The sequence below is a fragment of the Arvicola amphibius genome, chromosome 13, assembly GCF_903992535.2.
Source record: "Arvicola amphibius chromosome 13, mArvAmp1.2, whole genome shotgun sequence".
Taxonomy (NCBI): domain Eukaryota; kingdom Metazoa; phylum Chordata; class Mammalia; order Rodentia; family Cricetidae; genus Arvicola; species Arvicola amphibius.
The window spans coordinates 74,728,109-74,742,678 of NC_052059.1; the positions used below are offsets into that span (position 1 = coordinate 74,728,109).

At 44.0% G+C, this 14,570-nt stretch overlaps 1 protein-coding gene across 1 annotated transcript in view; it reads right to left on the reverse strand.

Moving 5' to 3' along the window:
- Positions 1-14,570, reverse strand: part of Kcnma1 (potassium calcium-activated channel subfamily M alpha 1) — a 719,714-nt gene that overhangs the window by 345,516 nt on the left and 359,628 nt on the right. Inside the window, 1 exon segment of the mRNA XM_042054118.1 lies at positions 4,327-4,388. Within this exon segment, the coding sequence (XP_041910052.1) occupies positions 4,327-4,388 (62 nt within the window).

Genomic DNA, 14,570 nt, shown 5'->3' on the forward strand with positions numbered 1-14,570 from the left:
AGTAAGGACTGCTGCCTTATGCCCTCCATGGGTCCTACCCCTCACGAGAACATTATGAGGTTTCCCAACCCTTATTATTCCAGAAGTATTACTGATCTGGTGACGCAACAGTGATATTAACACTCACAGGGAAGTGAGGAGCACATCTGACTTGGCTGTACAATTTTAAAAATTATTTAGTGTATATATACGTGTCTACATGCTTGGGTGTGTATGGACAGATACGTGCCACAGTACAGGTGTGGGGGTCAGAAGAACTCTCGGGAGCATCTTCTCACCTTCCATTATGTTGAGGCAGAGTCTCTCTTGTGTCTGATACTGTGATGCATATTCCATGGCAATTGGCCCATGTGCTTCTAGAGGATTCTTCTGTCTCCACTTCCCATATCACCACAGGAGTGCTAGTTTTACAGAACCACACATCACATCTACCTCTTTGAGATGGGTTCCAGGGATTAAATTCCATTTGTCAGCCTTATGTAGCGGATGCCTTTCTCTTGCTGAGGCCTCTCTTTGGCGTCCAATTGTACGCTTTTAAAAGTCTTTGCTTTATAGAAATCAGGGTGCACAGAATCACCAAGGTCAGAGTTAGAAGGCAGAGCATCTGGAGAGCATGGACCTTTGAAGGATGGGATTGCAGGTCTTATAAAGGGATTGATATTTCTTCCATCCCTATCAGGTCTTGCTATAACATCCCCTTTGTCTGAATCCAGTGTCTCCCACTGGCATAATGGAGCACCCTTTGAATCCATTTTAATGTGATTCTCTTTATCTGTTGACTTCAGGACAATATTGTAGAGCTAAATAGTCATCACTGGAAATAACCCAAATGGTCCTTTTCACAGAGATCACATGAAAAAAATGAAGATACAAAGCTGGTATTCGCAAACATATCACTGAACAAGACGTTCTTGGGGATCTGTCTGTCTTGGACTAAGGACTGAAAGTTGAGCGAAGATGTGTGGAATACTGTAGTCGATGATTTTCCAAAGGTGAGCAAAATGACAAATGACTATTACAATCACACCTGCCAATCACAGTGTTCCCCTCAACTGAGTTGCCTTTCTACTGTGGCTCACTGAGGCACAATAAGAATTTGCTCTGTTGCCCATGTGCAAGGTCTAACTCAGCCCATCTGAGAACATTCAACTAAGTCCACCTGGGACTGTTTCATATGCTCTTTTTAAATCTTTTAAAATTTTTCTATGTGTGTGGCTTATGCACGTGTGGATTACTTGCAAGCAGAGATCAGAAGAGAATGTCAGGTGTCTTGCTTTGCCACCCTCTGACTTAGTCCTTTAAAGCAGGGTCTCCCACCAAGTCCAGAGCTAAGATGGCAGCCAAATAAGCCCTTGTGATCCTCCTGTCTCCATCCACCAAAGCTCTAGAGTTACAGGCACACTGGACCATGCTTAGTTTTCCAGGAATGTTTTGGTGATGTAAGCTCAGGTCTTCATGCTTGCTCAGGAGATGCTCTTACCCACTGGGTCATCTCCATGACCCCTCTTTGCACTTCCCAAAGGGCCAGGTATGGTAAGGTTTGCATCCACTTCTGTAACTGGGAGATTTCCAGTCTACCAACTGGGTGAAGATAGCTCTGGCTAATTGTGATGAGAGAATCAATTTTGCAAACCATCTCAATCCAAAGAGCATTACTTTTGATTTATTTATTTGTAGAAGGTTAACACTAGTACAAATTCACCTCAAAAATACCGGATATTTTTTCCTAGGGCAATGACTTGCTAATATTTTTAAGTGAAATTTTAAGATAGTCAGCCAAGTCATTTCTATTAAATCAGTAGTTGTTTAAAAGACAGACTTCAAGAATTTGCCTTCTTCTTTCTCATGCTCATTCAATTTGTAGGTTGTATTTAGAGTTTCGTCTCAGATCATTCACAACACTTGATTACAATTGGATTAATAGATTACACTGGGTATTCTGACTATGCCTGAGACCCTTTAACAAAATTCCTCACATTGTGGTGACCCCAACAGAAATTGTCATTGCTACCTACCCCATAATTAATTTTGCCACTGCTATTAATTTTAATGTAAATATCTGATATGCAGATAGTGTTAGGAAACTCTTATGAAAGGGTTATTTGGCCACAAAGGGGTAGTGACCCACAGGTTGAGAACCATGTCTCTAGACGTACCATAAAGTTAGCACTATAGATTTTACTTTATTTCATCTTCTTAAACTGAGCATGCCTAATGGATCCCCCTGAAAAGATGGATTCTCGCTGTAGGCTGCTTATTGGCTTCTCCACAGGTTGGAGTCTTTTAGGCTATAGTCTCAGGCCGGATAAAGAGGTAGAACTGAAAAGCAGAGTTACATATGTAGCAACAGGTGTTCTGCTAAACTAAGTCTGTTATAACAAACCACACGGTTTGCTTGGTTAGGAAGGGAGAGAGGCTGACACTATACGAGGGCTTGGTCAGCACCCGTGCGGAATGCAGACAATCTTGTATCTAAGATCACTGGCATTTTTGCTAGGGAAAGTGAAAAACAGAACTGAAGATCAGCCTTCGTACAGACTCTTTGCATGACTCTAAAAGAATCAGAATCACAGAGTTTCTAGCATCAACTTCAGCAAGACTTAGCAGAGTCAGAACTAATCCCAAAGGACTGGAGGCTGGCAAGAAAGACATCAGCGGAAAGCATCCACTTAGGAGAACAGCATGCTTTGCCACCCTCTCCCATGGAATACCAGACTCTAAAATGCCTAAGATTGACTCCTAGTAGACACAATTTAAAAAAGACACCATCCAAATCCATCTACCAGCAACATTTTATTTCCATAGCATACAAAGGGGCAGAAAGGGAGACGAAGGAAAGGCAGGCATGGCCGCGGCATCTGTCCTTTTAGCAGAGCTCCACACTCACCTTCACATGAGTGTGTGCTCTCTCTGGGGCACACAGACTACATGTTCGAACCTCCTTCCTAAGCCCCAGCACAGGTGTTGGCAGGGTTTGTACCCCATGACCCCTGGAGAGAGATTGGAGAGAGATGACCAACGGCTTAAGAGTTCCAGTTCATTACAAATGTGGTCCAGAATCTCGGAGTAAATACAAGAGGCCTTACCTTAACACCAAAACAACTGGAGTCTTCCAGACCGAATTATGTTCTTCTTTTTCTTGACTGGGGATTTCAGATGAATTAAACATGCACAACCTTGTCCCCTGAGGATGTCTAAAGGACCCAGGGCTCAAGACAGGTGAGGGCACAGCTTGTGTCTGAGGTGGGCTAAGAGACTCCTGAAGGCCTCATACTTGGCAGATTTCAGACATGGATGAGTAGACATGTTTCTTTCATTTTCCTGGATGTGACAGTTTGGCCTCTAGAGCCAAATGTACAAAATCCCCTGGCTAGTGATCAGATAGCTCTGGGAAATTCAGAATTTAGGTGTGCATGGGGAAAAACCACTAAGTTTAGAATTGCAGCATATCTAATAACTAACAGGAACACAAGGCACGTGTCCCAGGATCAAAGTCTAGGGTCTACACAGGATTAGTATTAGAGGAAAGAAAAAACAGACAAGCAAATTCATCCCCAGATCTGTCTGCTTCAGATGTTGTCAACTTTGAGATTGCAGTAGGATAGCTGGAACGAGTATTGCAACCAGTAGTGGTACCCATAGCATTTAATGGTAGCCATGGTGACTGGTCACATCCGCTTCCCAGACAGCCTTCACCATCTGTGAACTATGCTTACCCTGGAGCACCAGATCACTAAACTGCCAGTCAAAGGGTCTGCATGAGCACGGCTCCCTACAGGTTCTCAGACAGCCACAGACCTGTCTCTGGGTGTCCTCATGAACAGCCTCAGCCCACTTCCTGCTTTCCTTCCATAAGTAAAGAAACCCAAAGACCATTGCTTCAGCTGCATATTCCATTGGCAGGTGAAATCCTAGAGCAGGGTTTTCCAATCTATCCTCCCATATGACCTAAGCCTGGATGATAAATAGATCCTATGACTGGGACCAGAATGGCTCAGACTCAGCTCTTGGATTCTGTCACTCTTTCCAGAGGTTTCACATTCCCATTAAAACCTTCTTGACTTCTTGGCATCTTCAGTACAAATACTCCATCAGGAACCAGCTCATTACAAACAAACTTCCAGCAATAATGCTTGGTCCCCAAATGCCTCTCCCTCCCATAACAGCAGAATCAACATAGCCTTCCTTTTGAGAGCAGCCCTGCCTTCATCCAAGCCTTCAGCACGCAAGAGATTCTTGCAAAGGTCAGTGTTAAATAAGTACATCAGTGTAAGGGGTCACAACTGACCTAGAAAAATGGGCAAGACAACATATATGCATACTCACTTTGACGAGTCTATGAAGTATATTACAAGGGCACCAATGCTGAGAGCAAAGACTAACACGACCTGCAAAAGAAGATAAACATTCCATTACTTAAGGGCTGGGACCAGAATGTTTGCATTTCTGATTGGCAGCAACGATTGATTGAGGCACAGTGCTTACTACCTCCAGAACCTGTTTCCATATCTCCTGTGATCACGGTCCTGTGGCAGTTCAGATGATGGCTCTTCACCCAGCAGCGGGAGCAACCTTGCTCCTGGCCAATAGGGGTCAGGGCAGACTTTTCCATGCCACGTCCTTGGATTTTTTTCATATCTGGCCCTGTCACCTCAAGGACCAGCTTTTCTACAATTGAAGTCAATAGACTTCAAAGGGAAAGAGAAAGTACAAAGACCTGGGAGGATGTAGTCTTTCATCCTCTACCTGCCCTAGGACTTAAAGGGAATGATCACTTCTAACAGCTTGGTTGAGCTGGAAAATACACCCATTTTGAGTACATAATTCCTTAATGGCCTTTGGGAAATTTACCAACCAATGTGTCACCACTGTGTAGAAGGAACAGCGGGCTGTTCTGGATGTTGGCTCCACCTCTCTCCAATTTCAAAATGGAGGACGTACCATTTTCTGCTAGCTCTGGGGCCTCCAGGTAGGAGCCGCACTCAGCACTTTAACTCTGAGACTGAGCGTGCCGCACAAAAACTCTTTTCATACAAGTTACAGCCAAATCTGACACACAGAGCACTGCGCAGTCTGAAAACATCTTTCTGTATGGCAGCAGGAATCCGCCATGCTCTTCCGCCTGCCTAAGCCTGATTCTGCCATCTGCCCAGGTGCAGGCGGGGAGCTCTGAGCCATTGGCCCGGTCTCAGCGCACTCTCCTTCTGATCCCAAGCGGGAACACAAATATCCAGGCCCATAAAAGCCATTGAAATGCTTTATAGCCAGTTTGCACTGGCGGCACAGCACCAGGAAGCTGCGTTTTAAAATGACTCAGCTTTTTCTCTGCCGCTATTGCCGAAACAGGAAATCTCTCTACGGCTATTGCCGAAACAGGAAATCTCTCTACGGCACGTCCTAGCAAACAGCAAAAAGCTGTGTTAAACTCTCTCTCTCTCCTTTATTTAAAGCCCTCTCAGGTTTTTTTTTTCTTTTTATTTTTTTTCATTTTTTTTTTTTTTTTTGGTTTTTCGAGACAGGGTTTCTCTGCAGCTTTTTTAGAGCCTGTCCTGGAACTAGCTCTTGTAGACCAGGCTGGCCTCGAACTCACAGAGATCCGCCTGCCTCTGCCTCCCGAGTGCTGGGATTAAAGGCGTGCGCCACCACCGCCCGGCCCTCTCAGGTTTTTAAGTGGATTTAGTCACCACGTTGGAGCGCCAATCTGTTAAACTCTCTCTCTCCTTTATCTACCTGCCCTAGGACTTAAAGGGAATGATCACTTCTAACAGCTTGGTTGATCTGGAAAATACACCCATTTTGAGCACATAATTCCTTAATGGCCTTTGGGAAATTTACCAACCTATGTGTCACCACTGTGATCCAGTTTCAGAACACTTTTATCATCTCAATAAGATCTTTCTTGCTTGTGAAATTAATAATCCCTGCTCTATCCTCTACTCCCAGACACTAATCTGCTTTCTGTCACTATATAAGAAATATCTATTTGGAAAGCACACATTTGCTACTACGGATGTCTCTTTGAATGTGTATGTGTGTGTATATTTGTAGCTATGGGTATACACATACTTCTATATAGATATAAATTTTCTCGATTCAGTGTGTGCTTACAGGATTTCTCAAGTATTAAAAGGTAAATCATTTAAGTGGAAAAAAAGCCAATTAGGTCATACATCTGGCCAGTTAGTTATATGACAATCTCTAAGCTGTTATGCACTCACTCAAGATCAATCATTACGAATACAAAAGACAGTTTTGGCATCTCCTTCAAAGTGCACCTGCTACATAAAAGTCCACTGAACAGACATGTAACACATTAGGCTGCTACTGATAATTCTGTCCTTCACTCAAGGTTCCAATGTGTTCATTTCATCTTTCATGGAGGGGACAATTACTAATAAAAGATGGAATCATAAAAACAGATGCTAACAGCCAACAATTAAAGCTGAGATCAGAAACGAAACATCATCACCACACACAATGCCCGCCTAAATGCTCAAACCCAGCCCTTTAGATATATTTAAATCCTAAAGAGACTGCAGGGAAGATCCTTAGAAATGTCAATCTCCGCAAGCCTCATGTGAAAATCTGGCTGGCATGGGATGATGGACAGAAGTTAACTCCACCGTCTGCAAAGACAAGGCATGATCAGGTTGTGGTGCACTACTGTGTGTGTGTGCGCATGTATGCACATGTGCGCGCATATGCATGTGCACATATGTGCATATATGTAAGAGGGAATCTCACATTACTGTGTTTTTCTGTGTATGCTAATATGGTTGATAAATAATGCAATGTGCATGTAATACTCATTTTAAACACTGTAAAACCCCCATGAAACCACAGGAGAGAAATATCAGCTGGCTACACAGTGTGGAAAATTGCTAGGCACAATACAAGGAACACACAGTGTCCTCAACAACTGCAAGCAGTTCTTTCTGAAGAGAAGCAGTTAGAGTACTACGCAGCTGGGGTCTGTTTCCCTCTTCTACTTTGCTTTTCAGATCAAGGCTCCTATGAAACAAAAGCAGCTCCCACAGCCTATCCCTATCCGCAATCACCAGCGCCAAGCTCTCATGCACTCTTGCCTGGCCCTGCCTCTTCACATGGGGTTCATTCACAACTTGTTTGCAAAGGTATACAGGAAATAAACACATAAGCAGGCCTCCACTTTTCATTCTACAGCAAATAGCATCAGATTAATTTGGAGCCGAGCTGCTATTTTTGAGCCAGAAGCAGTTAGATCCTGGCCCTGACCTCATTCTCAGAAAGCTGCAAAGGGAAGGAGCATGATCCTAACAGAGGGGAGGGAACTCTTCATTCATAAACAGCAGATCGGGCACTGATCTCTTCCCACTTAATGCCATCTGTGCATGAATGCTGAGCTTCAGCAGGGCTCACTAGACAATCCTATGCTACCAAATGCTATATGTTATTAAAAGGAAATCAAAAGTCCTTGCAAATGGCCCCCTCTTCCTGTGAGAAATCAGTCTTAGCACTCGTGTAAAAGCATGTTTTCCCAGAAGCAGGATGGCCAAAGTAACTGACACTAATTTGCTCCAGCAGCCTCCACGTGGGAATAATGAATCACTTATTTAAGCAAATCAATCAATGATAAGAGTGTTTGGAATACACCCTGCTGTCCTCTTAAAACTCAAACAGCATCATCCTCAAAGAGGGTAAGAGCCAAAGGAACATGGGAGGAATATGACCCTCTACAGCACCTCTGCTGACTCCACCTAGGCTTGCATCCTGTGTCCTGCCAGAAGGCTTTCTCTCAGGGAGATTGGGGAATCCAGACTGTTCTGCCCACCAGGAGCCACTAACACCTGCCTACATGCAAAAAAAAAAAAAAAACCCATAAAAAAAAAACCCCAAAATAACAGTGCTGCTCAGCAGGAAGGTGAACTGTGCAGGTAAACTTCATACTTACTAACATGTCTTGTTATCATGTCAGGCTTGCGTACACTGGCATCCTAGACTTAGGTCATGCAGAAATGTGGCCATGAAAACATGAACTTGAGCGACTCAGACTTGTTACATGAGTCTCGCAAAACCACTAAAGCAGAAGGCTCGGCTTGCCCTCTTTCCCCAGCTTTCTAACAAACAGCCACATTCTCCCTCCTCTCTTTCCCTCCCTCCCCCCTTCCCTCTCTCTCTGTCTAAGGTAAAAAGCCGCCAGTGAGTAAAGATAATAGCCAAGGAGCAAGTCTGGAAAAGCCAGCTAAAGCGATGAAGTGAGCCCATTCCACAAAGTCCTCCTCTAACCTCTGCGTCTGCGCTGTAGTGTGCGCCCATGTACACACATCATGCACACATAGAGAATGTTAAACAAGTTCTATGTGGTTACATAATTAGTAGTCGATTATGTGTGGGGAGGTACAGAGAATGTAGGCTAAAGCCACTGACAGCGTATCATCAATCAACAGACAGAGGAGGAGTTAGAGAAGCGCAGGGGTACTATGGGAATCTTGTCTCAGTATCTCTTTGTTCTCTAAGTAGTAGTTCTTTATTCAAGTTGTGACTGCTCTCCTGCTGCTCCGGAAGCACAGAGCTACTGAGGATTCTTCTGCATGCTTCTATTGCCCAGTGATAAGGAGGATGAACATCCACAGGATAGGGAAAGATGGCACTAAACAAATCACAAGAATTTCCCTTTGCAGACAGAAAAAAGCATGTGTTCTCCAGCAGCTAAGTCAGAATAACCTTTAAAATGACCAGCCTTTCCCATGCAAGGGGCTATATGTGGTGTATGATCTAAGAGATCCTTTGCTCTATGCCTGGCATGACACATGTTCTGATAGCCGTGAACAGAGTTGGCATAGCTCGCCTAACTCCACATGGGCAGTTCCATTTTGTGTGCATGCTTTGACTGAATGTACACAGGCAAATTATTTATCTTTAACCTTTTGTCCTGAGTCCACTCAAATTCCAGGAGAAGCTAATGCTGTCAAGACAGGCCAGACCCCAAGCAGAGACAATTATTCATGAAGATGAAGCTGAATTCTAGAACACAGGTAATCATCTTCCTGAAGCCAGATGGGTCCCAAAGGTAGTCGTGGTGATAGTTATGAACAGATCAGTGTCTCATCAGACCACTTTGTAGGTCTACATTGCAGAACAGAAGCTGGGACAAAGATGGAGCAGGGATTGGGTATATACCCAAAGGATTCTCAATCTCACCACAAGGACATGTGCTCAACTATGTTCATAGCAGCATTGTTTGTCATAGCCAGAACCTGGAAACAACCTAAATTCCCCTCAACCAAAGAATGGATAAGGAAAATGTGGTATATTTACACAATGGAGTACTACACAGCAGAAAAAATAATGACATCTTGAAATTTGCAGGCAAATGGATGGATCTAGAAAACATAATATTAAGTGAGGTAAGCCAGAAAGACAAATATCATATGTACTCACTCATAAGTGGCTTTTAGACATAAAGCAAAGAAAACCAGCTTACAATTCACAATCCCAGAGAACCTAGACAACAATGAGAACCCTAAGAGAGACATACATGGATCTAATCTACATGGGAAATAGAAAAAGACAAGATCTTCTGAGTAAATTGGGAGCATGGGAGCCATGGGAGAGGATTGAAGGGGAGGAATGAGGCAGGGAGGGGAGCAGAGAAAAATGTAGAGCTCAATAAAATAAAAAATGATGGAGCAGTGAAAGGCAAGAGCTACTCTGGCGAGGACTGCTTTGTCACGCCCTTCCCCTGCCCTCTATTGAAGCCTACACCTCATGTCAGCATCACTAAGACAGACATGGGGTCATCTGGACCTTTTTGTCCATGTCTCTTTCCAGTGTGGCCATACTGAATATTTCTTTTCTTCTGCTTGTTCATTATTACTTGTGACTTTAATTGGGCTGAGCTTGCCTTCTTAGGGCTTCAAGAGTCCAGACTTACACCATTAAAAACCTGCAGTTACAATACCAAATACTGCGTCTATTTCCAGAGTGCCAGGTCCATTTTTTAAAAGAAAGAAAGGAAAGGAAAGCAACTTGATAAGATCATTGGAACAATAAAATGTTAGTCATTTATTTTCAGAACCTGAAATGAAACATGACAAGTGTTTGCACCAAAGAATGCCGGAGGACACACAGTGTATTAAACCACACACACACAGAAACACACACGCACACACACACAGACACACACACACACACACACACACACACACACAGAGTCTATCCTCTTTATCATAAGGAGTCTAGACATGAAATGAGATGAGAGTAAGCAAGATTGGCAGCCATCTTCCTGGATGAAAACACCAGCAGGCCATGAAGCTGGTTCAAATGCCTCGTAGGATGGGGAATATCAGAAAAAACGAGAAACCAGTGTGGATATGCATTCCACATTGCCCTCAGTCACGGAAGCTGCTAGGGAAAGGCAAATCCAGTGAAATCGAGGCAGGCAAATAGGGCACAGAGTGGAAAGCTATAGAGCAAAGACTCCAAAATTAGCATATAGAAAGAAAAAATAGGCAAAGAGGAAGGCTGAAGCCAACAAACAGGTGCAAAGGTAAGAGTGCTCCAATGGATCATTTTAGTATTAAACAGCCCGGTCTTGGGGGGGGGGGAGACTTCAGATGCTACTGAGACACTGACACATGAGGTTATATGTAGAACTATATGTAACAGAGCATATACAGAAGAGTCAATATACAAATGATGCCAAATACCTGTGTTGTTGGATTTGAAAGCTCAAATCCTTTATATATCATGATTATATAAGTTTTGAACTCTTTGATCTAATGATCTAATCCACTTTCTCCCTTGAATAGGATTCTTTTTCTTCTTTCTTTCTTTCTTTCTTTCTTTCTTTCTTTCTTTCTTTCTTTCTTTCCTTCTTTTTTCCTTTTTAAAGTTTTTGCTGTTTTTTGAGACAGGTTTTTCTGTGTAACCATCCTGGCTGTCCTGGAACTCACTCTGTAGACCAAAATGGCCTCAAACTCACAGATATCTGCCTGTCTCTGCCTCCTGAGTAATGGGATTAAAGGCACGCACCACAACCGCCCAGCAGTGGAATCTTTCTTAATAAATTCTCTTTTTCTGCTTGCTACCTCTACATGTCTCTTTCCAATTCTTTGTTCAGGGATACAAGAAACTGGCCCCTCCCTAGAGCCTGTAGCAGTACGAACACAGGTGACTGAGTGAAGAAACGAGGCTCTTCAGAGATGCCCGAGACCTTCGATTCCAGCTGTCAGGTTTGTAACCGTCCTGGTAGGAGTGAAGAAAGGTTCTAACACACTTAGTTTTCAGACTGCTAAGACAATGGACCCTCAAGGAATTAGAATTTTCCCAGGAATCTTGTGTTGGGTGAAAGGAAAGCCTGGGGTGTTGGTGCCAACTAGCCTGGAAGCTTGCCCCAGGAAAGAGAATTTGTACAGTTCTGATGACCTGTCTGAGATCCTTGCAGGACAGACGGGAGTCGGACACTCATGGGTCTGTGATGGGCAGGACCACACTGGACCAGGGAACCTCTTCCCTCACAGCAGCGCCTTGAAGATGAATGGGGAGAAAGAGGGTGCTGTATCTCTAAGCATCTTTATTTGGTCCTCTTCCCACGGTGGCCAAATCAAACAAATCTCTTTTCTCTGTTTTGCACTGTTACTCACCTTTCTCCTTGGCCTACTGAAGAGAGTTATGGACCTGCCTTATTAGGGCTGCCAGGACACTGGGTTTTGAACCTGACAACTCCAGTAACAGGCTGAGCCACAAGCTTTCAATGGTCCCATGAGGATCATGGGCCTTCAGAGATGGATCTGGAGCTAAGGCTGGAGGGAGTCACATCCCTAGGAAGCTTTCCTGAAAGAGCAGAGTCTCCCTGTAGGATATCTCAGCAGGCATAAATGCTTACTGCCAAATCTGACACCCCAAGTTTGATCCCTGGAACTCACAAGGCAGTAAGAGAGTAGGGGCTTTCTCATCAGTTCTGACCTCCACGGGCATGCTGAGGCATGCATGTGCAATACACTAAATAAGTGCAAGACAAAACTCAGTGCAGGAACGCCCTTGCTGGTAACAAAGACTCTCAAAACAAGGAGAGGGGGGTGATCCCTTCCATTTATGTTAGGCTGGTCTCAAGAATCTGACATGTGGCCAAGAGTGGGTGTTCCTGGATTCAAGTCATTAGGGGAAACCACTTAGCTCAAGTCAGAGATTAATTTACAAATGTCACCTTAACAATTAGCCCATTAGAACATATGTATGAGGCTTGCAGGCTCCGAGAATCTGCTAGGCATCCTCCAGAAAGTCCAGAGAGGAGGAGGAATTAATTCCTCCCTAAGCGGGCTTTTGTACATTCTCCTCAGCTCACAGCAGAACAAATGACCCTAATTAATGACACTACGTGTTCGATGTTGAATCCGGCTACTGGCAGCAGAGACTTTTCTTGGAAAAAGGACAGTTTTCCGTATATGATGCTGAAGGCATGTGTCCTTTTTTTTCTTATGGAGCTATAATTCATATATAATAAAATTGAATATGTACAGAAAAATAAATAGATGGGTGATTTCTCAAAGCAAAGCAATCTGGGGACAGTTTACTTCTAAGAGAGGAGATGCATTCCAACATCTAACTGCAATGTAGTTACCAGTGAGTTTAAAAACCTCAACAAACATCCCTTGAATGTTAATGCACATGCCTCAGAGCAAAAGAAGGGAAACATGAGGCCAAAGCAGGAAAATGAGGCTGACCTCTGTTCTCAGCAAGTGTGGAATCCAGAGCTGAAATGAATCAGGAGTCTCGTAAATTTAAAAAACATCTTACAGAAAGTCCTTGAGAGGATCAAGCACAGAAGAATGCCACTCCCGTGCCACTCCCCGTAAGTGGAAGAGGAAGAGAAAGAGAGAAGATGGGTGAAAACCCCAAGAAAACAAAGACTATCCCTGACGGTCCAGGTGGGCCTTGCTAGTGCACAGACTCCAGGCGTGAGGCATGATGGTCTTGGGCAAGGCGAGCAGCAGGGACCTCGGGGGCTCACTAAGCAGCATGGATGTGCTTAGCTCTTAGCATGTTATTTCATCTCCCTAGAAGTCACTAGGCAGCATGCACATGCTTAGCTCTTAGCATGTCATTTCATCTCCCTAGAAGTCACTAGGCAGCATGCACATGCTTAGCTCTTAGCATGTCATTTCATCTCCTAGATGTCAGTTTCCCAGTCTGTGAAATGCCAGAACTGGAAGAGAAGTGTGTCAGAAGAGGATCTTGGGAGGTCACGGACCACACTGAGTAAAGGAAGAATTTTCATCTGGAAAAGGAAGCACTCTTGCACGCCATCCTTATATCCTGGTGCATAATCACAATGTAGTGTGAGGACTACAAAGCCCATCCATCACCTCTGTGCCCACGGGTCTTCTCTCGTCAAACCCCATTCACTCCACGAATGCTTGGACTCACAGTATGTGTTTTCAGCACTGAAACCGATGGCTTATGCAGCCCATGAGCTCTCCAACCTAAGGTTAAGCTTAACTAAGAAGGGCTCAGAGGGGTCACAGATCAGCTCTCTCCCCAGTCCCGGCCTCAGCTCGGCCACACAATAAAGAACAAGTCAGGTCTGCCCAACCTCTTCCTTTAGGCTTCTTGGAGTCTGAGAAAGCCTGCACATTTTCTGTACATTTTAACCTCAGAAGCTCAGCCTGCATATCAGTGAAGTGATTTTGTTGTTTGGCTTTTAAGGGAGATGGGGGTAGGAGTATTTTAATTACAAATCTGTCAACTACAGTAATGTTTCTCCATTCCTAAATCTTCAATGGTTCTTTTAAGTGAGTAGAATACTGGTATTCCAAAAGGTACTTTTGGGATTAGAAATTTTAAAAGATTTATAGAGTATAGGATAGGTATTTTGATCAGGTCATTTAAACCGTCAAATGTCCCACCTGATTGTCTGATAAACTGCATTTGAGTTATGAATGAGTACAAAAAAATGATATAAATTAATTCAGTGGAAACCCAAACTGCAAAGAAAGATGAAAAGACAAATGTGTTCAAGAAATAAGCAAGTTGTGGTGAGATGCTGGGGGTTGGGGGAGGCTGGGGTGGGGTGGGATGTATTGTATAAGAGAAGATTGGAGGAGGAGGAGGAGGAGGAGGAGGAGGAGGAGGAGGAGGAGGAGGAGGAGGAGGAGGAGGAGGAGGAGGAAAGCCAGTCAGAAAGAGTGCCTTCGAGGAGTCATCATGCTGAGAACGCACAGGGCCTCGGGTGGGAGCAAACTGTGGTTTATTCACACAGAAGGTTTAGGTGTAAGGTTTGCTTTTCTCAGTGTCTGGCTCTGGTACTGGAACCCAAGCCTTGAGCATGCTCAGCACACATTCCACTACCAAGCTATACCCCGGTCCCAAAGTCACACATAAAGTAGTCCAGCAGAAACGACTAGGATTTTACAAGCATTTTAAGGCATCTAAGGGAATGTAAAGGTTCCCCAAATGCACTCCTATAAAGTCATAATGATCTGGAATATCGGGGCACAGGAGAACCTCCACCAATAGCTTCCAATTATAACTCTAGTATGGGACAAAAACAAAATCTCTTACTGCATCGAGGCATTGAAAACTCTGGCCCA